The sequence below is a fragment of the Schistocerca americana genome, chromosome 11 (genome assembly GCF_021461395.2).
Source record: "Schistocerca americana isolate TAMUIC-IGC-003095 chromosome 11, iqSchAmer2.1, whole genome shotgun sequence".
NCBI classification, from domain to species: Eukaryota; Metazoa; Arthropoda; class Insecta; order Orthoptera; family Acrididae; genus Schistocerca; species Schistocerca americana.
Genome location: NC_060129.1, coordinates 25,467,276 through 25,494,313, shown reverse-complemented (window position 1 = coordinate 25,494,313; position 27,038 = coordinate 25,467,276). Strand labels below are relative to the sequence as shown.

The following is a 27,038-nucleotide window of genomic DNA, read 5'->3' as shown; positions in this document are numbered from 1 at the left end:
AGGGTATCAGATTTGGTAATCAGGATGAATGTTGCAATAAATTGAACTTCAAATACTTTCATAATTGCAGAGTATTACAGCACAGCCATATGAACAAAATATAAAAAGTAGCACAAATAAAACTACTCCTGAAAAAAAATTGATGTTTGACATCTAGCATTGTGTTACAAACACAAACATAAGAAAAGCAAAAGCTCACAGGAATCAATGCCATCTCTGTGTTGAGTGAACAACGAATGGTAAATACTATGCTTAGAAGATAAACTAAAGGTAGATGTAGGTGTGGATCTTGATAACCATTTCATCATCAACTATGGCCAGAAAATGGTTCACTGAAGTGCCAAAACTGGTAGCTACACAATAAATAACATCATAAGAACTGCTATAGGCGTTTCATTTTCTTACAATTCAGTCTTTGATGGTTTTTATATATATATATATATATATATATATATATATATATATATATATATATATATATATATATATATATCTGGTAAGTGCTCATATGAAATATTATACATGATAACAGAGAATGACTGGCTGCCATCCTAAAACACACAGAGTATTTACTATGGCAGAAAAAGTTTCAAGATTCACAGCATGGTTTTTAATGGCTTGAAGATCACAAAGCTGTTGGCATTCATTGTGAAATTTGTGCTCTTTATGGGTCAAATGTGATGAGTAAACATCTTGTGTGTCACTGTTGCCATTTGCTTTAGAGTGGTAGGGTAAATGTTCATGATGATAGCAAAGTGCCTTTCCTTCTATAGTCAATAATAAACTGATACAGAAAATTGACAAAGAGTCTTGTATTCTGACATTTCATGGTATCTCAACTCTCTGAAGATTTCGCTGTTTTAAATAAAATAACACTAGTCTAAGTTCGGTGTTCTTTGTGTTCCAAAACTTTGATCTGAAAATCACAAAATTCAAGAGATGACTGCCTCTTTGTACTTTGCCTTTTGTTACAAAGTGGGAGGATAATCTGTACAGTACATAAGTGTGCCTGGTGATGCACCATGGCTTTCTATGCTAATGTAGAGATAAAACAGCAGTCAATGATGTGGAGTCATATACCACATGACCAAAAAATTAAAAAAAAAAAAATAATGCCAAATTCAGCCAGACCAATTAAGGTTGTAATTATTGGGTTGTTAAAAAAGTCTTGTTTGTGTGTTTTATGGAATGTGGGAAACAATAAATTATGATGTACACTGTGATGCAGAAAACTGAGGAGAGTCATTCAAAACAAGTGTCACAGTTCTTTCATGATTGGTGTCATGTTTTACACAGAAATGCTCACAACACACTGCCCAGCAAACAACAGAATTAGCATGTCATTACTAGTACAACTTTTTGTACATCTGACTTACAACCTTGACATGGCTCCAAATGCTCTTCACTTCTCTAAGCACACAGATATTTATTTATTTATTTATTTTATTTATCCATTCGTTGACAATAAGTGATTTGGCTCCCAGTGCTATCACTCTAGTTAAGAAACCCAACAAGGGCTCTTAGCAACCTCAAGTGGCAGTATTTTATAAAGAGGGAATTTGCCAACTAGTTAAGATGTAGGATACATGCTTAAACATAAACAGTGATTCTGTAGAGAAGTGATACTATTTTCTAGTTTTAAGATTTTTCTAATAAATTTGCCTTAAGTATTCAAGTGCTACTTTTTACTGTCTAAAGTCCACTACTTTTCAAATAGTCTTTGAATCAATTCCACAAGGCAAACTGTTAAGAATATCCAGGTATCACAACAGAAGGTAACAATGTACAATATTCCTTTGAATAACTGACAAAAGAAGATCTGTGAGCTACCAAAGATTTAAAGTTTGTAAGTATCTCAACTAAGTAGGTGTTTTAAATTCTGCATGGACATTTGGCTAAGATGGAGCTTTGGCTACTGGGTCTATAACCTATAAAATTTAAGGAGTTACTTCATTGAGGCAAACAGAGTACTGTTACATTATTCTGTTTAATTCCCACTTTCCTCCATAAACAAGGCCCTTTTCACTGCTTCCCCTGTTTCTTTCTTTCTTTCTTTAACTATTTTTAACACACTCGTGTCTTCAGACTTTTCCAATCTTTTTTTCCATGCACACACATATACACATGACTTACTTATACATGCTCACTGTAGTGAACCCAAACTACCAAGAGTTTAGTTTTAAGTGTAACTGACCTGATAGCCACACAAATTGGCATGTCATTTCTGTGATTCAGAGAGGTGTGCCAGCCCTGCACTGAATCCACCCAGTAGATTAACAAAGAGTTGGAGTGACAGCCATCCTGGATATGGAATTCGGCAGTTTCCCACATCTGATTAGGTGGCTTGTACTACATTCTTACATGATTTTCAAACATTTAAATACTTTCTCAAACTTTCACATGGGATAACATTGGAAACAGACATACAGGATACACTAATTCCCTCTCATTTCATCTGAGAGAGGAGGGATTAGCAGGAAAGGCATCTGACAGGATAGTCAGGCTGTGTTTACAAGGACATGAACATGAAAATACAATGTACAGGGTGGTTTACTCCTCATACGTAGCTCATTTACTTTCTTTTTTGTGAAAACAGCTTCAAGTGGGATGCAAAGTGGCATATTGTTGCTATATAAAAGGTATTTACTCTAGACTGAAGTGTGATACAATTCTTCTTCCAGCAAAACAGTTTTGACATATTGGTTGCATTTCATATGCAGTAACATAAAGTACACAAAATGTAAACTATATAATGACCGCACTTTTCACTGGAAACTGTCCAAATTACATGTGGTAGGCCTTTTTAATTTCAAACATTTGTAACACACACACACACACACACACACACACACACACACACACACACACACACTCACAGACTCACTCTCTCTCTCTCTCTCTCTCTCTCTCTCTCTCTCTTTCTACTCAGTCCACAATATGCTTTAGATTAGAGTTGAAAGTGATACTTATCCATACTTGAGAGCAAATTACTTACAGTGTCTCCCACTTTTTCTGGAAGTACAAGCCCAGCATATAAACAGATGAAACTGCCTTTTGGTGTGTCATGAAGAGTCCGTATTCCCCATCCACGGTTAGGAGTCATGAAAACCTGAATCTTACACTTCATGGGAAGTTGAACCAGCCTGTTAAGGCAAGTTGATGAGCACTTACATCTGAAAATAATAATGACAATAACATTAATGACAGAATAATGAACAATAAGATATTGTTACTGAAAGAACTGAATATCCCATGACTAAAAGATGGGGACTGAGGAGACAGTTTAGAACAAAATGGAAAGAGGCACTTGCTAGTTTCAGTGGTTATTGTTATCTAACTCTGTTTAATGCTTTCTTATGCAATAAAATGTTATTTAAACGTAGTTAGCAAGAGAGAGACATTAAGAGTTGAATGTTTTGATAAACATAAAGCTTACTTTCAATGGTGCCTGTATGCAATTTGATGTGTCTTCCTTACTGTAAGTAGCAATCTGTGTTTTCCTACATTGTTGAATTCCTACTGAACTTTCCATTGTTTAAAGCTTACTTCTTTTAGTTATAAAACATTCAGAAGTTCTCTCAGTTCTTACATATAGCATTCTTTTCAGGGTAACAAATGCACAAAATAGGAACACAATTTTCAAACTACAGGGAATAATAACCAGAAATAATTGTCAAGGTCACTATAAAGATCTTTTAAAAACATGGGGGCATTTAACTGCACAATGTGAATATATTTACCACAGTTGTACACACTGGTAATTACTGCTCAAACAGCGCTATCCATTTACCAAGAAAGAATAAATATGTAACTCAAGACACCATTTTCTACTAAGGAATAAACCTGTACAATAAATTATCAAAGGAGATCAAAGAAATTACTAAAACAGACTTATTTTAAAAGGCAGTTAAAAGTACCCATTAAATTACTTAGTTAATATCCGTTAAATTACTTAGTTAACACTTTCACATGTGTTTGATAAAAAATGTGATGCAAATAGTTAATAATAATGATAATAAAACATCAAACATTCCACATAACACTTTCCTCCTATATTTCTTCTTTTCTTTTCTGGAAAAACTTACTCCCAAAGCTATGCCATGAATAATACTAACACATTATCCTCTCTGTGAGCTCAATATGGCACTCATTATAGACGGATACTCACTCAGTTTTTTTAGCTAGCAAATGAGGAATTGGAGTGCACAAAATGATCACCACATAGTGTGTGTAGTATTATGAGACAACGTGTGTCTAGTGTCTGTAGTTAGCATGAACGAGAAATAAATGGAAAATGTTTATGGACAGTATTGCATTAGCCTTCTTCATTATTAAGTAACTTATTTGCAGACCAGTACTATACACTAGGGATAAACCAAATGAGTTAATACTGTTTTAAACAGAGTGGTCTTATATTCAAGAGGGTAGAGGTCATCATCCAACCATCCTGATTTAGATCTTCCATTGTTTTCCCAAATTATTTAAGCAAATGATGGAGATGGTTCCTACCATAAGGTCATGGTGAAATACCTATTCCATCCCTATCATACTACACCTGTAAGTCTGTAAAAGTCTGCAAATACGAATTTCTTTATTTTTGTTCTTCTTAAATTATAATACCAAGACATGTGCAATATCCTTGTAAAAGGGATGTACAGATGTCTAATACTACTACTACCACTACTACTACCACCACCACCACCACCACCACCACCACCACCACCACGACCACCAGACTTTCATATTCCCCGGTAATGCCAAATGAATACTAAATGAATCAATTAGGCTGTTTACACAATAACAGGTAATACAGATACAATATGGGTGGTTGTGATAATGGTGATGAATTGACGTATACTCATGTGTTTGAGGTGCACTTATGAATATTTCTGTGCTCAAGCAAAATAATGATATCTTCACACTTTTATGAGACTTTTGACTAACAAAAATACTTAAAATGCCACTTGAAAGTAAGTTCCTTGAAGCCTATGATAAAAATCATCAGTCAAACAGATAGGATGCCATCAGCAGCAATAAAGGTAACACAGAAACAGATATCAAGTATTATTGCAATTTCCCCATAATCATATACTTATATCATTTATCAATGTTGTTTCTTTTGTACACAATATCTCACTTATTACTTAATCACAAATAATGGCTGAAACATCATTTTCAAGATTTTGTTCACCACTAATGATCAAAAATACTCAAATAGTTTAAAGTTATTGCTGTCATTAAAATAAACTTTACTTTGAAAACATTTTTATAAATATATAGAAGGTGCCATTTATTGAAAATCTGTTTAATTAGCATGCACAACAGCTGTTGCAGTTGTTTAGATTCCTTATCCAAGTGTTGGGAGTTGGGTTGTTTGGGGAAGGAGACCAGACAGCGAGGTCATCGGTCTCATCAGATTAGGGAAGGATGGGGAAGGAAGTCGGCCGTGCCCTTTCAAAGGAACCATTCTGGCATTTGCCTGGAGCGATTTAGGGAAATCACGGAAAACCTAACTCAGGATGGCCGGACGCGGGATTGAACCGTCGTCCTCCCGAATTTATCCAAGTGTGTTTATTCACTATTTCAGTCATACATGCCATCTATTGACAAAATAATTTTACTATTATACACAACAGTGGTTGGAGCTGTTTACTTCCTTAATCAAGCACTGTGTACTGCAGGAATGAACTGAGTCACATCATCTCAGGTAAGTACTATTTACTTTTGTAATTTAATTTATTTTACTTTTAATTCATCATTATAGCATTTGCAACACAACATTATACTTCTCATAACAAAACAGCAAGGCAACTTATGAGAAGCCAAACAAAGAACAGAAGGCATCAGGCAACGAAGTAAGAAATAAGGTTCTCAATTGGTATTTCATCAACAGGGCAGGAGGTTCTGGTAAACCTTTTATTTACAGAACTTTGTGTTAGACAATTGAACATCCACGATGGAATCTCTGTATCACATTGTAAGAGGTGAAAATGAGATTGTTTTAACTGTTGCATGGGCAGGTACTGCTGTCAGTATCCTACTAGAGGGACACATACCATACTCAGTTTTCAGGTTACCTGTTCCCATCTTGAACACATCAGTTTCATAGATCTACCCTCGCAGCAAGGATGCACAACTTCTCTGTGATTCTGATCTCATCATTTGGGACAAACCCTCAGGGGTTCCCAAAGACATGCTAAGTGTTGCCGATAAACTTTCAAGGGACACTGTGAATATTATTGCCCCTTATGGATGCAAAATAATTCTGTGTTATGGAGATTTCTGTCAAATATTACCCATTTCTAGACATGCCTACAGACAGCCATAGTTGAAACTACAGTTAATCAATCACTCTTATGGTCTCATGTTAAAATTCATAAGTTGACACAAAATATGAGGGCAAATGTTGGACCTATTTTCACTGAGTGGTTACTTTAATTTGATAATGGCTATTTAGAAAACGAAACAGATTACTTCAATGAAGTAATCAGAATTCCTAAACAATCATTTTTTGAACGTTTCATGTATTTTAGTTCACCTATACAAAGGTTTAGTTAACATACATAAGTGCACACACTTGTATAAATTGTGAAGGTGAGAAATTATTGTTTTTTGTTGAATAAACAAACTAATGCTACATACTCTGGTTCACAAAGGGATATTACAACTTACTATCTTCTGGTGAATAACAGCTTTTCTCTATTAATAAATGCTTAACTTTATTCTTTAAAGCATTTAAATTAGTTCTCTTGAGATCAAATGGAAGTCTGTTATAAAAGATGGTTCCTATTGTATGTGTATTATGGTCTGCAGCCTTTGGTTTTTATTTGGAATTCTCTGAAAGTTTTCCCTTCCCAGTCTATTGTACCTATGTACATTACTGCTTGTTACATTATAGTCTGGATTTTGTTTTACAAATATTATTGCCTGCAGGATGTACATAGAGTAGATGGTTAGTACATTATACTTTCTCAAGATTTCTCTACAACGCTCACCTCTGTTTACTGTAGCTGCCACTCTTACTGTCTTTTGTTTGTAGTCTGAAGAGCCTGTCTGTATAGACACCTGGTGCTCCATCCCATATCTCAATAGCATACTAAAGATATACTTGTCTCATGCTATCATGGTCCAGGAAGGTGAGGCCCGTTTAGTAGGTACACATTTGTACTGATTTTCTTACAAATGTGCTCTCTATGTTCTTTCCATGACAGGTGTTCATCAACAACTATATGCAAAAAATAGTGTTTGTTTGTGTAGGTAAGGAACAATGCAGGTCTAAACTATTTATGCTCTGATTACAGTTAAGCACAAATTGCATTGTCACTGTCTTCTCTTTAGTTATGAGTAAATCATCTGCAGTAAGACAACTGGACAGAAAATTACAATTGATTTCATTATGGTTCATAGTAGTTTGATTATCATGGCCACAACTGACAAATGATATATCATCAGCATAGCTTAGAACCTTGCAGTTTTGGGGTTCAATTACATAGATAATGTACACAGGAAACAGAAAAGCCCCGAATACTCTTCCTTGGGGCACAACCCATTGCACTGAAGTATATTGTGGGTTGATTTGGTCATTACCAACTGTTCATTCCTTTTATAAGTTAGCGTGACACACAGTTTCCTGTCTTTCGGATAGGAGGTCAGTAGTTATAAGGCTACCCCTCATAACCCATATGCTTCTAATTCATGCAATAAAATTGTATGGTTATCAGTAACAAATTATTCACTTATATCCAGGAAGGGCCTGTTACCTCATCTCCTTCATCTAGTTTGTTTAATATTTGATGTATAAAAATTGCTACTGCTGAAACTGTTACAGTAGATCTTCCTTTCCTAAAACCATATTGTAGATTGTTAAATAGATTATGTTTGATGAAATATGCCTGAAGTTGATTTAATATTACTTTCTCTAATAATTTTCCATGCTCTGAATTTATTTCCTTTTCATATACTAGTAGGATTTCAGTGATTTTCAAAAGATCAGGGAATTTTTCATGATAGAGAGAGATACTTATTAGATGTGTCAGAGGATTCACTAATTCTACTCTAGATTCCTATAGCAGGTAAGGTGAAATATCATCTCAACTAAAAGACCTTTTAGCTTGAAGTTCTGAAATGACTGCTAGGAGGTCCCTCTCAGTAACGCCATACATGACAAAAAAAAAAAAAAAAAAAAAAAAAAAAAAAAACACTAGCTAGTATTGAAACATTAGTAATGCTGGTTTTATTACCACCACCATTCAATCCCACAGAAATCAATGAAGAAAATGTTTTGCAGTTGTATCTAACAGCGATTATATATCCACAAAATGTTCACTGTACAATAGTTCATAAAGGATATATCATTTCCAATTTGCTAGCTGGAGAGGCAAAGGCCTACCTCAGTTATGATTCTGTCCAAGTTGAAGAAATAAACAATATTCAGTTGCATGCCATAAAATTCTTGAACTCTATAAATCCATTCAGTTTAGCACCTCATCTAATGATTTTACAAAAAAATGATATTAGCATGTTAATTAGAAATATTGATGCTAATCAGGGATTAATTAATTATGCAAAATTAGGTAACTTCTTAGGAGAGTATGTCATCACTGCTAAATTCATTGACTCCAATAAAATGTGGTCATGTCCTGCATTAGCCTCACACTTTCTGATCCAACCATGTGCTTCCAAATGATAAGAAAACACTTCCCAATGATATTTGCCTTCAGGAATGACCATTAATGAAGTACAAGGTCAGATGCTTCAAACAGCAGGATTGTATTTATCAGAAAAAGTTTCTTCACCTAGACAGTTATATGTGGTTTATTCATGAATTCACAGTCAGTGACATTTATGTCTGTGCTAAAGACACATTCAGCCAAAAAGTATAACATGATCATATTATAACTGCTAATGTAGTTTTCAAAGAAGTTTTGTAAAATAAACAAGTTTTGAACAATAAAATTAATGGGGGCAAAGACTATATAGATTTTTTTACAAGAGACAAACAATTGTTACTATTATTCAGAATATAATACTTTTAACAATAAATACTTGCATTCACTTATTTCTCAATTACTGTACTATATCAGGATAAGTGTGTGAACTATTCGCATGGGTCAACTAATATCCCACATCCAATTTGTAGTATTTCTGGTAGCAATTGTTGTAACTTTAACTTCAACATTTTAATGAGACAGTTGGTACCCATAGCAGCTGCTCATATCTGCCACAGCTTTTACACCAGATAAACCACCTTATAGTGTGTGACTGCAAGTGTATTATACTTTCTTGTCAATCCTGCACCCCCCCCCCCCCCCTTCCTTATCACCAGCCCCACCTTGACCCATCCTGCTTTGTTTGTTGGATTTTACCACTTTAACAGGGCAGAGTGCAACAACACTTAATATATGGACTTTCAGGTCAACCAGTAATTTTTCTGTAACTAAAATATTAGACAGAAACACTGCTAAGAAATAAATTGCAATACTTTTCACGTATAAATTGTAGTATATCCTGGACTATGATTTTGAAAATGGATTACCATTAATGAGCTGTAATATCTGATGCAGAACTAAAACTTTAAATTATAAATTAATCATTTTATAATTTCAATAACGTAAAATAATTCTTATGAATATTGTGTGTCTATTAAGAAAAAGTGACAGTGAGCACACAAATGCAGTCTTTGTAGAACCATACAGTATTATTTCAGTCTTTGCCATGTTCAGTTTTGATTTTTTAAGTCCTTACAATGTTTGTGAAGAGTGGTATAATTTTGGTTTTTATCACTACATCAAAATGGATGCCTTGCATACACGGATTTGTAGTTAGAGTTATACCTTCATGTTCCGATATGCAGAAAACATTCTCAGCTATGAGAGTTACATCTATGGCAGAGTATGAACAATGAGTTACCTCACAACATAAATGGACTAAACTAAATTGGCATATTTTGATTAATTTGGAGATACAAATTGGTGTAACATGATGGTTGTTCAGTGAGGTATATGGGAGGAAGTAGTATGTTTAATGCTTTTTGAAACATCAATTTTCAGAATTTTACCAGAAGACTCTGTGATGTAAAATGTCTCTCTCCAGGTATGTGTGTCAGGAGTGGTCAAGTATCTCTGCAACACCTTAACACTGGTTAAATAAATTCTTGACGAAAATGTGTAGATCTTCAAATTTTTTCTAGTAACACTATCTGATAAGGGTCTGAGATTTATGAGCAATAATCATGTATCAACTGGGCAAGGATTTAGTAAACAATCACATCCACAGATGAATTATAGTCTCTTACAATTCTTCAAATCACTTTGGTGTCTACCAACTAAATAAGTTTTGTGAGATCTTTAAACTATAAATCACTATGGGAGCATACTCACTAGATGTTTAATAGTTGTGATTCACCACTAATAGTGAAACAAATTATGTTTGGGATGATGTGTCACTCCCTATAACCAGCACATTATTGCTGTACATTTTCCTGCCTTTCACAAAAGTATTTATTTATTTTTTAAATTTTTTAAATTTATTTATTTATCCATCTGTAGACAATAAATATAGTATGTATGTTGTCCAAAAGTACAAGTAAATTTATGGGAAACAATTTATGGAAAAGGAACATCCAAATTTTACATTAAGTAGTTCAAAGATAACACATACAAAATAGATCAAAAAAATGTTCCAAGAATAATACTTGGTCATACAAGACACAGTAATACAACTTTTTATACATGTATACTAACAGTATTGTAACTGCATAGTCTGTTTGCCGTAAGGCTTTACTTTTGTCTTCCATAAACAAGAAGCCCTTATATTCACTACAATAATTCAGTAAAGATTTTACCACACTCAACAGCTGTTTATCAGATATACAAAATTAACAGAAACTTTAGAGGATGAAAGACAGTACTTTCAGTTTTGCCTTAATACAAGCATTATCACAATTATTTATTGGCCTAAATAGTCATTTACCGAGTGAAAACATTGTTCAAGTAGAAATTTTTTAAATTCTACTTTAAATCTTTTTTAATCTTTTAACTTTCTGGTGTTAGCTGGCAGTATGTTGTAGAGTTTTGTACCAATAGGGCTCACACGCCTTTGTTTGTGTGTGTTTTTTTTCCACTGAGTATGGAGTGCCGTGCTATTTCAGGTACTGTAGTTATGAAAGTTGGCATTTGTCTGAAAATCTGCAAGGTTGGCCCTCACATATGAAACACATTTGTATGTATGTATAAGGAATGTATTGTTAGAACTTTAACTTGTTGAATACGGGTTTGCATTGTGTCTGTGGATGACTGTGTGTTATTATTTGGATAGCCATCTTCTGTAACAGAAAGATTTGTTTTAGATGGCAAGTTGTGGAACCCCAAAATATTATTCCGTATGCTGCAAGAGACTGAAAATAGCCAAAATATGTCATCCTGGCACTCTCTGCAGTACAAACAGTTGTAATAATTCTAAGTTCAAAACAGGCTGAGTTAAGTTTCTGCATAAGTTTCATTACATGGTCATTAAAATTAAGATTTTCATCTACATCAATCCCCAGAAATTTCGTTTATACCACTCTCCCTATGGCGTTGTCAACCAACAACAGATCAAGATTTACATTTTGATGTATTTTCTTAAACTGCATATAATTTGCTTTATTTGTATTTAATGTCAACCGGATTGCATTGACCCAAGTGTGGGCATTCTTTACAACTTGATCAGTAGTTGTTTGCAGCAATTGCTTTGGTGCACCTATTATCACACTAGTGTCATCTGTGAATAGCATGGCCTTTGCTGCTCCATCTGAGGTGCAAATTTCATTTATGTAGACCAGGAACAATAAGGGACCTAGAATACTGCCTTGTGGCACTCCTATTTCCACTTCTTTTGGATCTGATACTAAATTTATTTTGTGGTTGGTGGAGTCCTACAATCCATGTTCTGTTTTGTAGGTATGATTCAAACCACTTTTTCCCTGTCCCATGAATACCTAATGCTTCCAGTTTTTTCTAAAAGAATGCCATGATTTACAGTGTCAAATGCTTTGGAGGGATCTAAATTTATTCCTATTACACAATTGTCTTTTTCTAGATTTTTGATTATTTGATCAGTGTAGCACATTACTGCTGTCTCTGTATTTTTACCTACCTGAAAGCCATACTGATTTCTATTTAGTAACTTATGATAATTTAGATATTTGCTGATACTGTGCATAATTAATTTTTCTATTGTTTTCGACAATGTCGGAAGGTGGGATACTGGCCAATAGTTTCCTACCTTATGCTTGTCCCTGCTTTTGAAGAATGGCTTCACTTTTGACATTTACATCCTTTCCAGACCCATGCAGTATATCAAATCAGAATTTAAAAGCAGTGCGTTCAATTAACAATATAAATATTGCAAACTTTAGGGAAAGCCTACAGCAGCTAGACTGGGATGAAGTGTATAAGGAACCCAATGCAAACTTGAAATATAACTTATTTCACGATACATTTTTAAGGGTATTTGAAAATTGTTTTCCTAAGAAAATAGTTAAACATAATTCCAAGAAAACATATAAAAAACCTTGGCTAACTAAAGGAATAAGAATATCTTGCACCGTAAAAGAGAAAAGGTATCTAACAGCAAGAGGGAGTACTAACCCCGAAATTGTTCAATATTATAAAAACTATTGTGCGGTACTAAGAAAAGTAATTAAAAAGTCCAGAAGCATTTGTATCATGTCTGAGATCAGTAACTCTGATGATAAAATAAAAGCAATTTGGAATATTATTGAAAGGGAAACAGGGCAATCAAGAGCACAGGAAGACTTTAGTGCCATAAAACTGAACGACAAGTGTACTAACAAACAATCAGAAATTGAAAATATTTTCAATAATCATTTTTTAAATGTTGTGGAGAAAATAGGATCTAGATCTTCACTAGAAGAGGCAAGGCTACTAATAGAAGAGGCCATACCTGTGCAGTTTGAAACAACTGTATTTCCACCAACCTCTCCCTCTGAAATCAGTAAAATAATAAACTCTCTGAAAAGTAAAAGCTCTTACGGAATTGATGGCATTTCCAGGCTTGTTCCCCACAGATAAGTAGGATTCTCAGCCACGTATGTAATAGCTCTTTGGAGCAGGATGTTTTCCTCGATAGACTGAAATATGCCATTGTAAAACTATTGCAGAAAAAGGGGGATACGTCGGATGTCAACAACTACCGCCCAATCTCTCTTCTGACAGCTCTATCAAATATTTTTGAGAAAGTAATGTATTCAAGAGTAGCCTCCCATATTTGCAAAAAAAAAAAGTACTAACAAAATGTCAGTTTGGTTTTCAGAAAGGCTTTTCAACAGAAAATGCTATATACACTTTCATTGATCAAATATTAAATGATCTGTATAACTGGACATCACCCATTGGTATTTTTTGTGATCTCTCAAAGGCCTTTGATTGTGTAAATCATGGAATTCTTTTAGATAAGCTACATCATTATGGTTTGAGGGGGGCAGTGCACAAATGGTTTAATTCGTACTTAACTGGAAGAATGCAGAAAGTTGAAATAAGTGGTTCATGTAATGTTAAAACAACAGCTGATTCCTCAAACTGGGGGGGCTATCAAGTACAGGGTCCCACAGGGTTCGGTCTTAGGTCCTTTACTGTTCTTGACATACATTAATGACTTACCATTCCACATTGATGAAGATGCAAAGTTAGTTCTTTTTGCTGATGATACAAGTATAGTAATAACATCCAAAAACCAAGAACTAAATGATGTAATTGTAAATGATGTTTTTCACAAAATTATTAAATGGTTCTCAGCAAACGGACTCTCTTTAAATTTTGATAAAACACGGTATATACAGTTCTGTACAGTAAATGGCACAACTCCAGTAATAAATATAGACTTTGAACAGAAGTCTGTAGCTAAGGTAGACTCTCTTTAAATTTTAATAAAACACAGTATATACAGTTCCGTACAGTAAATGGCACAACTCCAGTAATAAATATAGACTTTGAACAGAAGTCTGCAGCTAAAGTAGAATTTTAAAAAATTTTATGTGTGTCCATTGATGAGAGGTTAAACTGGAAGCAACACATTGATGGTCTGCTGAAACGTCTGAGTTCAGCTACGTATGCTATTAGGGTTATTGCAAATTTGGGTGATAAGAATCTCAGTAAATTAGCTTACTATGCCTACTTTCATTCACTGCTTTCGTACGGCATCATATTCTGGAGTAATTCATCGTTGAGTAGAAAAGTATTCATTGCTCAAAAACGTGTAATCAGAATAATTGCTGGAGCCCACCCACGGTCATCCTGCAGACATCTATTTAAGGATCTAGGGATCCTCACAGTATATATATTCACTTATGAAATTTGTTGTTAATAATCCAACCCAGTTCAAAAGTAATAGCAGTGTGCAAAGCTATAACACCAGGAGAAAGGATGATCTTCACTATGCAGGGTTAAATCTGGCTTTGGCACAGAAAGGGGTAAATTATGCTGCCACAAAAGTCTTTGGTCACCTACCAAACAGCATCAAAAGACTGACAGATAGCCAACCAACATTTAAAAATAAATTAAAAGAATTTCTAGAAGACAACTCCTTCTACTCATTGGCTGAATTTTTAGATATAAATTAAGGAGGGGGGGGGGGGGGGGGGGGGGGGGAACCAACTTAAACATTAATGTCATGCAATATTTTATGTAATGTAATATCTTGTACAGACATCTTTTATTAACCTGACACGTTCCACATCATTACGAAGTGTCGTATTCATGATCTATGGAACAAGTATTAATCTAACCTAATCTAATCTACTCCCTCACTAAATGATTAGTTGGAAAAGTATGCCAAGGGCCTTGCGATTTGTGCAGCTGTCATTGTTATGACATAAGCCAGCACCTCATCTACTCCTGCTAATATTTTAGGTTTTAGGCTTTTTAGTACTTTGAACACTTCATGTTCATCTGCTGGATCTATCTTCATGCTACAAGCAGCTTTTGGAAAATCAGGTTTTTCATGGTTTGTAAATTTTGAGCTTAATGACATCGTTGAATTTATGAAATAATTGTTGATGTAATGCGGCAAATTTTGTTTTTTAGTATTGACATTATCTGTGTTTTCGAGAATGATATCCAGGTCTTCGCATCTCTTTCCTGTTTCAGTCTTCACAACAGCCCATATGGCTTCTTATTTGTTGTCAGACTGTCTTATTAAGTTGTGATAACTCAAAAATTTTGCCTTGGAAATTAGTTTTTGATATACCCTCTTGTAATTCTTAACATATTCTATGAACTGTGGAACCACAGATGTCTTCAATTTTGAATTTAGTCTCTTTAGAGTTCCACAAGAAGTTTTGATGCCAGATGTGATGCAGGAACTTGGAACTTGGAACTTGGCCTTGTATTGTGATGTGATTGTTGTCAGCTTCTTCGCAAAGCACATTTCGAAACATCCCATGAAAACTGCAGAAAAGGTGTTACATGTATCATTCGTATTTGTTAGGGACAGTACTTCTGCCCAGGACTGGCTAGTTAGGATATTTGTTAATTCTACACAGTTTTCAGTGGAAAATTTTCTTTTATACTTTAAGTACACTTACTTTTCTTGCAGTGGCATTGAAGGAATTTTGAGGAAAGAGCATTATGGTCTGATAATGCCAAATCAGCATTTGTTACTTCTACTTCTGTAGATCGTAAATTTGAAAATGTATTGTCTTTAAGACTTTTAGTATTATACATTATTCTTGTTGGTTCATGTATGTGTAGAAACAGATTGAAACTACATAATAGATTTAGGATTGATTTTCTAACTTACTTTCATTTGTAAGATTTATGTTGAAATCCCCACAGACATCTACGATGGCTCTTTCAGTAAAAAGAATGTTAAGCAATGTTTCTAATTGATTGATGAATATGTCTGTATCCCCAGTAGATGGTCAGTATATTGCTATGACTACAACTTTTCCCTGTACTTCATACAACTGTACACATGGCGCTTCAAAATGATTTTCCACACTCAATTATTCAGCTTCACAATTTCTTTTGTACCTGGTACTTGATTTAGTAAGGAAAGATAAACCTCTGTTTTTGGCATTTTATCTACAATACTGACTTGCCAACTTATATGGATAAATATTAATGATAATTAATGCTGGTGAGAGGGCACTGGCAGTGTGTTGCTTGTGGATGCGACTCTGGCCTCTCTTGCAACAGGCACACTTGATCCAGTGTCTACTAATTGATCTTCACACTTCATCTTTGCCGACCGGTGTGCTGCTGACAGCTTTTGCCAGCAAATACACCGTGATACATTATCACAGATAACATGCTACATATTCTAGATTATGCCTATGACAATACATTTTCTATACTGTGCTGTAATCTGTGATGCAAAACAGCTATTTTTAACTGTAAGTTGATAACTGTATAATTTTCAATCATATCAAATAATACTTTTAATTATTGTGAAGCTATTTAAGATGTATTGGTAGAGTCAGTCCAGTAGTAGTTAACCATTGTCAAGTATATTTGTGGTTTTCAGTCTGTAGAAATTTTGTGAAGACTGGTATAATTTTACATTTTATTAACATCAAAGTGAAGGCTTTGCATGCATCAGTTTTGTAGTTAGAGCATTTTTTCGAGATAAAAATGCTCTCTGCTAACACATTTACATCAGCAGTGAAGTATATATGATGAGTTACCACCCACAAACTTTGGACAGAGATGGAAGTTAAGTTAAATTCAAGTAAATATAAAACCTACATTGACTATTATTCTTAAAAAGCTGCTAAATCCTTATCTCAAAAGCACACTGGCATATTTCTGTAAATCTGAAAATACAACTCAGGATTGTTATGTATGATGGAGTACATTGACTCCTACTGAAAATGTTGGACTCTTCACTCTAAGAGGTCTTCTTAAGTTTAGTCACAAAGGATAACTACTTTAAAAAAAATTCAATTCCACAGTATTGCAGTGCAGTGATTAGGTTGTGTGCAATTATTACATCAATATGAACAAACAACAACCAGTATTAAACAGTGGCATAGGAAGTGAATTACGGTATAATACAAGCTTTAATTGGTCAAAGAAAAGTTGGAAGATAATGCCTAACTGTTCAAAATTAGGGAAGTTTTCATGCTCTGAACACTCAATTACGAAAATGACAGGTATAAGGCAAGAAGAAAGCAAAAACAGCGAGTTAGACTATGAACTAAAGAAACAGAGTCAACAGTTTAAAAAAATTAACTAAGTAATGTGATGCACTGTACAATATGTGTCTTCAACAGTGAACTACGTAACAGAACTGAACTTTTCAACAAAGAATTAAAAGGTGTACACTTAAATAATGGTACTCGCGATGCAGAGATAAAAAAGGATCTTAACAAACTTAAATCCATATTTGAACTAGAGCAAATTATTTAACTGGGTAGTTAAATACTCATCAAGTGGCAGAAGAACACACACATAAAAGACAATTGTAACTGCTGAGCTTACAGAGCCAGTGGCTCCTTCTTCAGACAAAAGAGTTGAAGGGGAAGGAAGAGGTGTGAAGAAAAAGGACTGGAGAGGTCTAGGAAAAGGGGTAAATTTCTAAAAGTCACCCTGAACCGTGGGTCAGGGGAGACTTACCATACGGGATGAGAAGGAAAGACTGACTGCTGGGGACTGCCTCAGATGAGATTTGCAAATCTGAGAGCTTAATGGTGGAAGACAGAGTAATATGAAGACAGAGATTATGGCTTAAACATCAAGCATGAGTTAATAAGAGTGAAAAACTATGTGCATTGTATGTAACAGAGATGCGAGCGGGGTGGTAAAAAATAGACAGGAAAGAACTAGAGCAGAAACATTTCTATGACTGTGTTGATGTAGTATAGACTAAAATTGTAGAAGTAAGATCAGATTTCATAAATAAAGCTGATAAAACTGCAAAAAAGTTTTCAGAATATTATGAGACAGAAAGTCAATTCTTGAAATTAGAAATAGTTCCTATGAAACAGAATCTCAAAGACAAACTTGAAACTTTCAAATATACAGCAAATAATCAAATTTATGTAATCAATACCATGTTTTTGGAAGTACAAACTACGACTACAAATGTAGATGCACAAAAAATTAAGGCGCATCACATCAGTAGAAAATTTGTTGAATTACAAGACAATTTTGCTTTAAAAAGTTTTACTGTAGGTGTGTGGTCCAATGTACCTACTAAAAGTGTTCCTGGAGACAATAAATTACGCCCCATTACACAGGCTCATATATAAAGAATAACAGTGGAGGATACCAGATGAATAAACTTTATTTTGATATGGAATTTTGGGAAGCAGTGAACATTAATGTGTGTAATGATTGAAAAATTAGTTATATTTGCAGTAATGAGGTAGAACTGGATGCCTAAGTATTCATGAATTTCATGGTCAGTCAGATAATGAAGCATTGGATAGACAAGAGGTAGCTGATAGTAGTTCTGATGAGCTTGGAATAAATACTTTCATCAACAATGAGTGAGTAGAAGTCATGTGTAACTCTGTTGGTTCCAGTGCTAATGCTCATGATTTTAATAATAATGTACTAGGGACAAAGAAATTATTTCTGTTAGTTGTAATAGGATTAATGAATAATTTGAAAATGATGATGATGATGTGGGTAGAGTTTGATAAATAATTAGATAGTATGATTTATGTTACTATTAAAGAGAGAACACTGGAATATTGTGACTCAAGTGATATAATAATAGTAAATGAGAAAGTCAGAATGCTGATAGGAAGGTATATGAGAATCAGATTTTGCCGTTCAATATTAGTAATGTTCAGGGATAAGAAATAATATAAAAAAGAGTGTAAGCAACGAGATTTTGTGAGTTGTTGGGATAACTACAATAGTAATAACAAAATTACATCTCACTTGAAAGTAGTTTGTGAAAAGATGCAATTAATTTTTATAGTTAAGGGTGACATAGTATACCTGTTTGTGCTGTGCATCTAGAAGAGGAAGTATCTACACATAAAAATGATATGAAAAATGTCCATTTCAAGGAAACTGAAGAAGATCTATTATATGAAGCAGATGACTGAAAATGAATGTGTGGTGAGGGGAAAACCTTACAATTTTATTCAAATTGACAACTTGGAAGGTAACTTTTTAATTGACACTAACAGTCCTATTTGTGGGATTTCTGAGAGATTAAGAGACAAAATTAAGCATAGGAAACTTTGTGGACATGACTGGGGTAGGGGTTGGAATAAGGGAGGGTGAGGGGAGGCTATCGGAAGACATAGTAAGGTTGTAAAGAAATGTGTTACTTTCATTTAAAGTTGGTAATGTAGAAGTAACACAGAGGTGTCTAGTAATACCAAAAAAGTGTAAGAATGCCTCTTTGGGGATGGACTGGATTGTGATTTTCATTGTCAAACAAAGAATTAATTTTTACTTGCCCCAAAAGTTGAATTTCTTCTCAAACTAAATTCATTATGTTTCATTGTTTAGAGAGTAATAAATAAATTATGGGGGAAGGGTACCTATGCAAATGATTATACGTTAAGAGAGACAGGTTGATGAACTGTATCACAATTTAGTAGAGGTAAAATTAGAGGAAACAGAAACATTAAATCATGAATAGGAGAAAGATTTGTGGGAATTCCAGTGGCAATATTATGATGCTTTTGGTGAGAAACCTGGGTGAATAAAAAATTATGTATGCAGACGAAAATTAAAAAGTCGCAAGCCATTTCTTATCAAGCCTTATGGTGTATTAATTTAAAAGAAAGAAGCTGTAGAAAAAGAATTACAAAAAGCGGAAAGTTGGCATTTTATTGAGAGGAGCTGTAGTGATTATAATATTTTACTTATTGTTGTTTCTAAGAAAGATGAGCAAGCAAGAGAAATACTTGATTCTAGTCATTTAAACAAATGTCTGGAAAGGGAGATTAACAATCCTGAAAATATTGGTGGATTACTGTACAAATGTGAACATATTACATTCATGAGCTCTCTTTGTAACTTGAATATGAGTCTAGAAAAATACACTGAAATCCTGAATGGAGGTAGGTGTTATCAAAATTCTTTTGTACCTTTCAGTCTTCATGTTTTGCCTGCTGATTTTATATGTGCACTAGATTTTGTTTTGGGAAAAGCATTGCTAGCTAAATTAACCATTTATGCTGATGTACAACTGCTAGTAGAAGTTGGGAAGAGTGTTTGACATTCTTATGGGAAGTGGGTGATAAATTAATGGACTGTGGGGGTATTAAAATTGGAGAAATGTAAATTTGCAGTGAGACAACTGAAATTCCTTGTCCAGAGAATTATCAAAAAGGGAATTTTGTCTGATAACAACAAAATCTTAGCCATTGTAAAATAACCAGCACATCAAAAATTAAAATACTTCTATGGTCTATTTGCTTTTTATTGAAAATATCTGGAGACAGGCATTAAATGCTCCTTGTTTAGACAACCTTTTGAAAAAGAATTACATTTGGGCATGGGATTATGCCCGTCAGGAATCTTTCAGTGATAGTTTTGTAGTAGCAAAATTCTGGATTGAGGAGATTTAATATTGTAATTTTGTCTCATGACTGAAAATAGTGATACATGGGTGGCAGCATATCTAGTTCAGAGAAAACTAGAAACGAGAAAGTGAACCACAAATTAACAGCTTTTGCTAGCCGCACATTATGAGAAAGAACAGGAAAAGAACTTTTGGATGTCTGCTGAGCGTTTAATAAATTTAAAAATTACATATTGGGTAGTAAAACTATTTTCCATAATGATCCTAATGGCCTGAACCATTTCCAGCAACAAAAAGGTGTATCACAGCCGAATAACTAGACTTTTTACAATAATTATATAAAGAAGACAGAGAATCTTATTGCAGAAACACTGTCTAGGCTACCAGTGGGGAATGAATTTCAGAACGGTAGTGGATAATTGACAGGGTTTCAGAATTACATATTTGAAGGAAACTAAAGATGAAAAGGAGATAATAAATATTAAGAAATCAAAATCATGAGCAGAACTGAAGGCTTGTAAAAAGTTATTTAAGGAAAAAGGGGGAAGAAAAGGTTGAGCACTATTATAAAGTTTATAAGAGGATATTACTTAATGAGAAACAGTCCAGATACTGACAGCTGGAAGTTATGCTGACCAGAGCAAGTCACTGGTGTACTAATAAAATATGTACATGCAAATTTTGGGCATCTTGGAATTCAACAGTGCATCTAGAAAATTCTGGAGAGCATGTACTTTTAAAGCCTTGCCAGAATAGTTCGAAAGAAATTCCCAACTTGTGACAGATATCGACACGTGAAAATCAGTAACCAAGCATGTACAGGATATATGCAGAATATGATTTTTTTCTTTCTTTATCCTTTTTAAGATATATTTGGTTGCTGTTGACCTTTAGGGTCTTTTAACTTAACAAAAAAAAGGCTGTAGTGCTATCTCTTTGTTACGGTTGATTTATTCTCAAAATCTGTAAAATTGGGTCCTCCTATGCAAGCATCTAGTAAATGATTTCAAAAATCCTGCAAGGCTATCTTCAAAACATGGGTATTTCAAAAACAGTCATTTCCGACAATGAGGCTCAGTTTGCATAGTTCACTGGCAGTGTTCAAAAATTTATGCTTTGTTATGTGCATTCCAGAATCAATTTTTATTGTGTAACATTCACTATTAGATAAATTTCTGAGCAGAAAATCTCATCTTTCTGACTTTCTAAAATCATTGTTGTAATGGTGTCATTCTTTTTATCAGTAGCACAGGGGGAGTACTGTACCGTTTATTATTGTTTTAACTTCTGAAATGCACATGAAAAGGATAGGTAAATGTATTTGATAGTTCTGTTTATTTTTGTCATGATAATATGTTATTGCAGGCAATGATTTTGGTGTTCTTTTTTCTATTCTGCATTGAAGCTGGTTTCTTGAGGATCTATAAAAAATATCTGAAAATGCACCAGGTGTGCCTCACAACAGGAAAATAGCAGGTATATGTAACATTTCTCTGTACTACAGATATTAACATTTGCATGTCAGTATAAACTAATAAGTTTATTTTTGGTATGAGGCTTTCCCAGCATATATGCTGCTTCCATCATTAGGTGATGCTGATGGAATGAAGTGTCTGCTGCCAATCATCAGTTCAGGCTTCACTGGCTCCATGCCACGCTCGGTGGTGAGGGTGTGTAATGCTGGAATGGTGGTGCTGAGAGTCTCAGTTGCTTTCCACCTCCCGTCCCTGCCACATCCCACAGCTGGCTGTCATGTATTGCTTCGATGGAACTTTGTACTGGCTCCTACACCTTGCTCTGTTGGAAGCAGTGTCCATCTTCATTACATTATGAGTCACATGAATTTCAACTGCGTGTTTGGAACTGCAGTCCAAAAATTTATTGGTATACTCAAGACTTTTGTTTGCTGGTAATTAATTTTATGTCGTTTTCAATTCAGTGTTCTGTTACTACAAGACTTTTAGGCCACACTAAGTAGATGTGGCACATATAGACACTGATCATCAACTGTGTCAATTGTTTGTTCAATATAAGTTTTTCAACATTCATATGGAACTTAGTATATCCCCACTTTTTTTGAGAGCTAGGTTGTCATTCAGTCACCATTAAAACTTGTATTTTGGCCGACAGGTGGAAAACTGGCATTATGTAGTGTTTTCACAATTGATTATTTTTGTGATACACTGCCAGCAAACAGTATGAAAGTGGTCTTCTTACCTTCTCCTTCTGGGTTTTCATTCTTCCATGTCATTCTTTGGCTTGTGTGTTTCAAATCTATCTGGATCTGCCAGATGCTGTATCCATTCACGTGGAGGACACATTCCAGGTGGCACAAATCTGTGGTAAACTTTGTTCATCTGTTATGGAGTATGTCCTGTGTACTAGCGTGCTGAAGACATTCTTTATCTGCAAGGGATGGTGGCAGTTGGAGGCATGGAGGTATAAATCTGTATTCATTGGTTTACAGTATACACTGTGTGCAAACAAACTGTAGGGCCTACACTGAATTAGAGTTGAGAAAACGATACTTGTCGTCCTTTTCTGTTTCCATGGTAAACTATATACTTTCATCAATGGAAATCTGATGTTCTATGAAATTCTGTAGCTTGTCAGGTTCATGTGGCGAAATGACAAAAGTGTCATCATACCTAAGTATTTCTTTCAGATATGTTTTTCAGATTGTACCAATTGTTCCAGGACTTCTCTTATTTCTAATTTATGTAAATGACTTCAACATTGCAATCAATGGTACTCTTATAATCATGTCCATTGGTGATGAAAATGTTACTGTAACTGATACAAATCAAGAATTGCCAATATCTGCAACTAGAGTTTTCGAATGTTTACAACATTGGTTTTAAAGGAACAAGCTGATCTTAAATATTTCAAAAAATAATTATATCCACTACAGAAAAACAAAGTCACAAAATGACCTGGACCTCAGAATAGAAAATAAAGAAGTTACGGGAGTAGCTGTCAGAAAATTTATAGGTGTCCATAGAGATTAAAATTTAAGTTAAAACCCCACATCCACTACCTCACTAATAAGTTAAGTTCTGCTTGTTTTGCACTATGTGTACTTAGTAATGTGACTAGTAAACAATGTAACAGAATTGTCCACTTTGCTTACATTCACACTGCTATTATCTATGGCCTCAATTTCCACGGTCATAATAAAACAAATATAAAAACCATCTTTACACCACAAACATGAGCTATTAGAATAATTACTGACAGTTTAAGGATAACATCATCCAAGCAATTACTAAAACCAGCTAAATATTCTACCTTTACTATTCCTCTACATACAAAAATGTAGTTAATATGAAAAGGTACGCTGAAAATTTTGAAAACAACTCAGATCTGCAGTCACATAATACAAGAATGTGCAATGACATCCACGTAAAATGAGTAAATGGGGCTGTAGTGTAGGTGGAAAAAAACCACATTCATGGTACTAAATTGTACAATGAACTTCCAACACAGATAAAATAAGAAACTTCCTGGCAGATTAAAACTGTGTGCGCCGACCGAGACTCGAACTCGGGACCTTTGCCTTTCATGGGCAAGTGCTCTACCATCTGAGCTACCGAAGCATGACTCACGCCCGGCCCTCACAGCTTTACTTCTGCCAGTATCTCGTCTCCTACCTTCCAAACTTTACAGAAGCTCTCCTGCAAACCTTGCAGAACTAGCACTCCTGAAAGAAAGGATACTGCGGAGACATGGCTTAGCCACAGTCTGGGGGATGTTTCCAGAATGAGATTTTCACTCTGCAGCGGAGTGTGCGCTGATATGAAACTTCCTGGCAGATTAAAACTGTGTGCGCCAACCGAGACTCGAACTCGGGACTTTTGCCTTTCGCGGGCAAGTGTTCTACCATCTGAGCTACCGAATCATGACTCACAGGAGAGCTTCTGTAAAGTTTGGAAGGTAGGAGACGAGATACTGGCAGAAGTAAAGCTGTGAGGGCTGGGCGTGAGTCGTGCTTTGGTAGCTCAGATGGTAGAGCACTTGCCCGCAAAAGGCAAAGGTCCCGAGTTCGAGTCTCGGTCGGCGCACACAGTTTTAATCTGCCAGGAAGTTTCATATAAGCGCACACTCCGCTGCAGAGTGAAAATCTCATTCTGGAAACAGATAAAATAAATTACAAATTTTCTACATTTTTAAGGAATCAATATTCAAATTTCTAATGACATACTGCTATTATAGTGGACGTACTATATGCCACGTCAATGTCAACAGCATTTTCAGTCAAATGTTTCCTATGATCCAAATTAGAATTTTGAACAGAAGTGTTACAACTATTATGCATTTTTATGTAAATCTAAACTAAGTATTCTAATTAATGATATGAATATAATAGAGGGAAACATTCCACGTGGGAAAAATATATCTAAAAAGAAAGATGATGAAACTTACCAAACAAAAGCGCTGGCAGGTCGATAGACACACAAACAAACACAAACATACACACAAAATTCTAGCTTTCGCAACCAATGGTTGCCTCGTCAGGAAAGAGGGAAGGAGAAGGAAAGACAAAAGGATATGGGTTTTAAGGGAGAGGGTAAGGAGTCATTCCAATCCCGGGAGCGGAAAGACTTACCTTAGGGGGAAAAAAGGACAGGTATACACTCGCACACACACACATATCCATCCACACATACACAGACACAAGCAGACATTTTGCTTGTGTCTGTGTATGTGTGGATGGATATGTGTGTGTGTGCGAGTGTATACCTGTCCTTTTTTCCCCCTAAGGTAAGTCTTTCCGCTCCCGGGATTGGAATGACTCCTTACCCTCTCCCTTAAAACCCATATCCTTTTGTCTTTCCTTCTCCTTCCCTCTTTCCTGACGAGGCAACCATTGGTTGCGAAAGCTAGAATTTTGTGTGTATGTTTGTGTTTGTTTGTGTGTCTATCGACCTGCCAGCGCTTTTGTTTGGTAAGTTTCATCATCTTTCTTTTTAGATATAAACTAAGTATTCTGTGTGAAATATCTTTTCAATTCATTTATGTAATTAATCAAAGTTGTATGTGCAATTTTGAATGTGAGTTAGTGTATAGTTTGATGCATCCTTGTATTTGTAGGATCCTGCACATTCTTAAACATACATACGTACGTACGTACATGTGTGTGTGTGTGTGTGTTGTTTGGGGGAAGAGATCAAACAGCAAGGTCATCGGTCTCGTTAGATTAAGGAAGGATGGGGCAGGAAGTCAGCTGTGCCCTTTCAAAGGAACCATCCCGGAATTTGCCTGCAGTGATTTAGGGAAACCACTGCTAACCACTGTGCCACCTCGCGCAGTCCTGTGGGTGTGTGTGGGTGTATTTATTTTTGTATACTATGTTTTTTCTGATGAAATTCATGCAACGTAAATTGTCTTTGGATGAATAAGCTGCTGCTGCTACTACTACTACTACTACTACTACTACTAATGTACTGAAAGAAACAAATTGGTGATGGTTGAGCAGTTCCCAGTGCTTTGTCCTCTAAATATTCCACGGCCAGATTTGTTGCAGCTGGTGAGAGAGGGCTACTCATGGCTATGACACCAGTTACTGGGCCCTCATGTTGTCAAGTGTACATGTCACATACAAAACTTGGGTGACTTCATCTGTCAGCTGACAGAGTTAAAATGGCAGAAGTCTAAAATTATGGTCAGCTTCAATGTTGTCTTGCTTTTCAGTCATGTTCCTTTGAAAGACTCCATAAAACTAATCAGTCGGAACTTCACTCTGAGTTGAAACCTTCTAGATATGTTCTGACATTGACTTATTTTGTTTCCAATGGACTGATGGTGTAGCCATGGGCATGCCTCTCTTGCCAGTTTTAGAAATTTTGTTCGTGAAATTCTTTGAGGACATAGCACCAAAACCTGCTGAGCTAAAACCTCTTTTTCTTTTCTTCTTTTTTAGTATGTTGACAACAATTGTCATTTAGCAATATGGATCCAAACAATACAAAATTTCTTAGAATATCTGAATTCCAGCCATGAAAACATCCAGTTTACAATGGACGTAGAAAGAGATGACAAACTTCCTTTTCTCAATGTTCTAGTTGAGCATAGGCCCAAAAGCTCATTTTCCCACAGTGTACATCATAAGCCGATGCATACACATGCGTATCTCCATGCTTCCAGCTGCCACCATCCCTTGCAGAAGGACAGCATGCTCAACACACTAATATACAAGGCATGTTCCATCTCAAATGAACAAAGTTTGACGGTTGAGCTGTGGTACTTAGAATTCCTCTTCCACTAGAATGGGTGCAATAACCAACAGATTCAGATAGATCTGCAATGAAAAGTTCCATGAATGGCATGGAAGATGGAAACACTGCTTTCGGATTGTTTGCTGGCTACGTGTCATCAAAAATTAGTAGACTACTGTGAAAACACTGCATTGACCAAGTTCTATAGGAATGCAAAAAAAATTATATAGGACAAACAATCCACACAACTGAAGATCAATATGTAAAAATTGAGTGCCCACCTGCTTACTGCAGCCCTACAAGTCTGCAATAGCATTTAAAATGGACATA

At 35.2% G+C, this 27,038-nt stretch overlaps 1 protein-coding gene across 1 annotated transcript in view; it reads right to left on the bottom strand.

The window, feature by feature from the left end:
* Positions 1 to 27,038, bottom strand: part of LOC124553992 (histone-lysine N-methyltransferase eggless-like) — a 374,632-nt gene that overhangs the window by 19,196 nt on the left and 328,398 nt on the right. Inside the window, exon 20 of the mRNA XM_047128016.1 lies at positions 2,996 to 3,173. Within this exon, the coding sequence (XP_046983972.1) occupies positions 2,996 to 3,173 (178 nt within the window). The remainder of the gene's footprint in view (positions 1 to 2,995; positions 3,174 to 27,038) is intronic.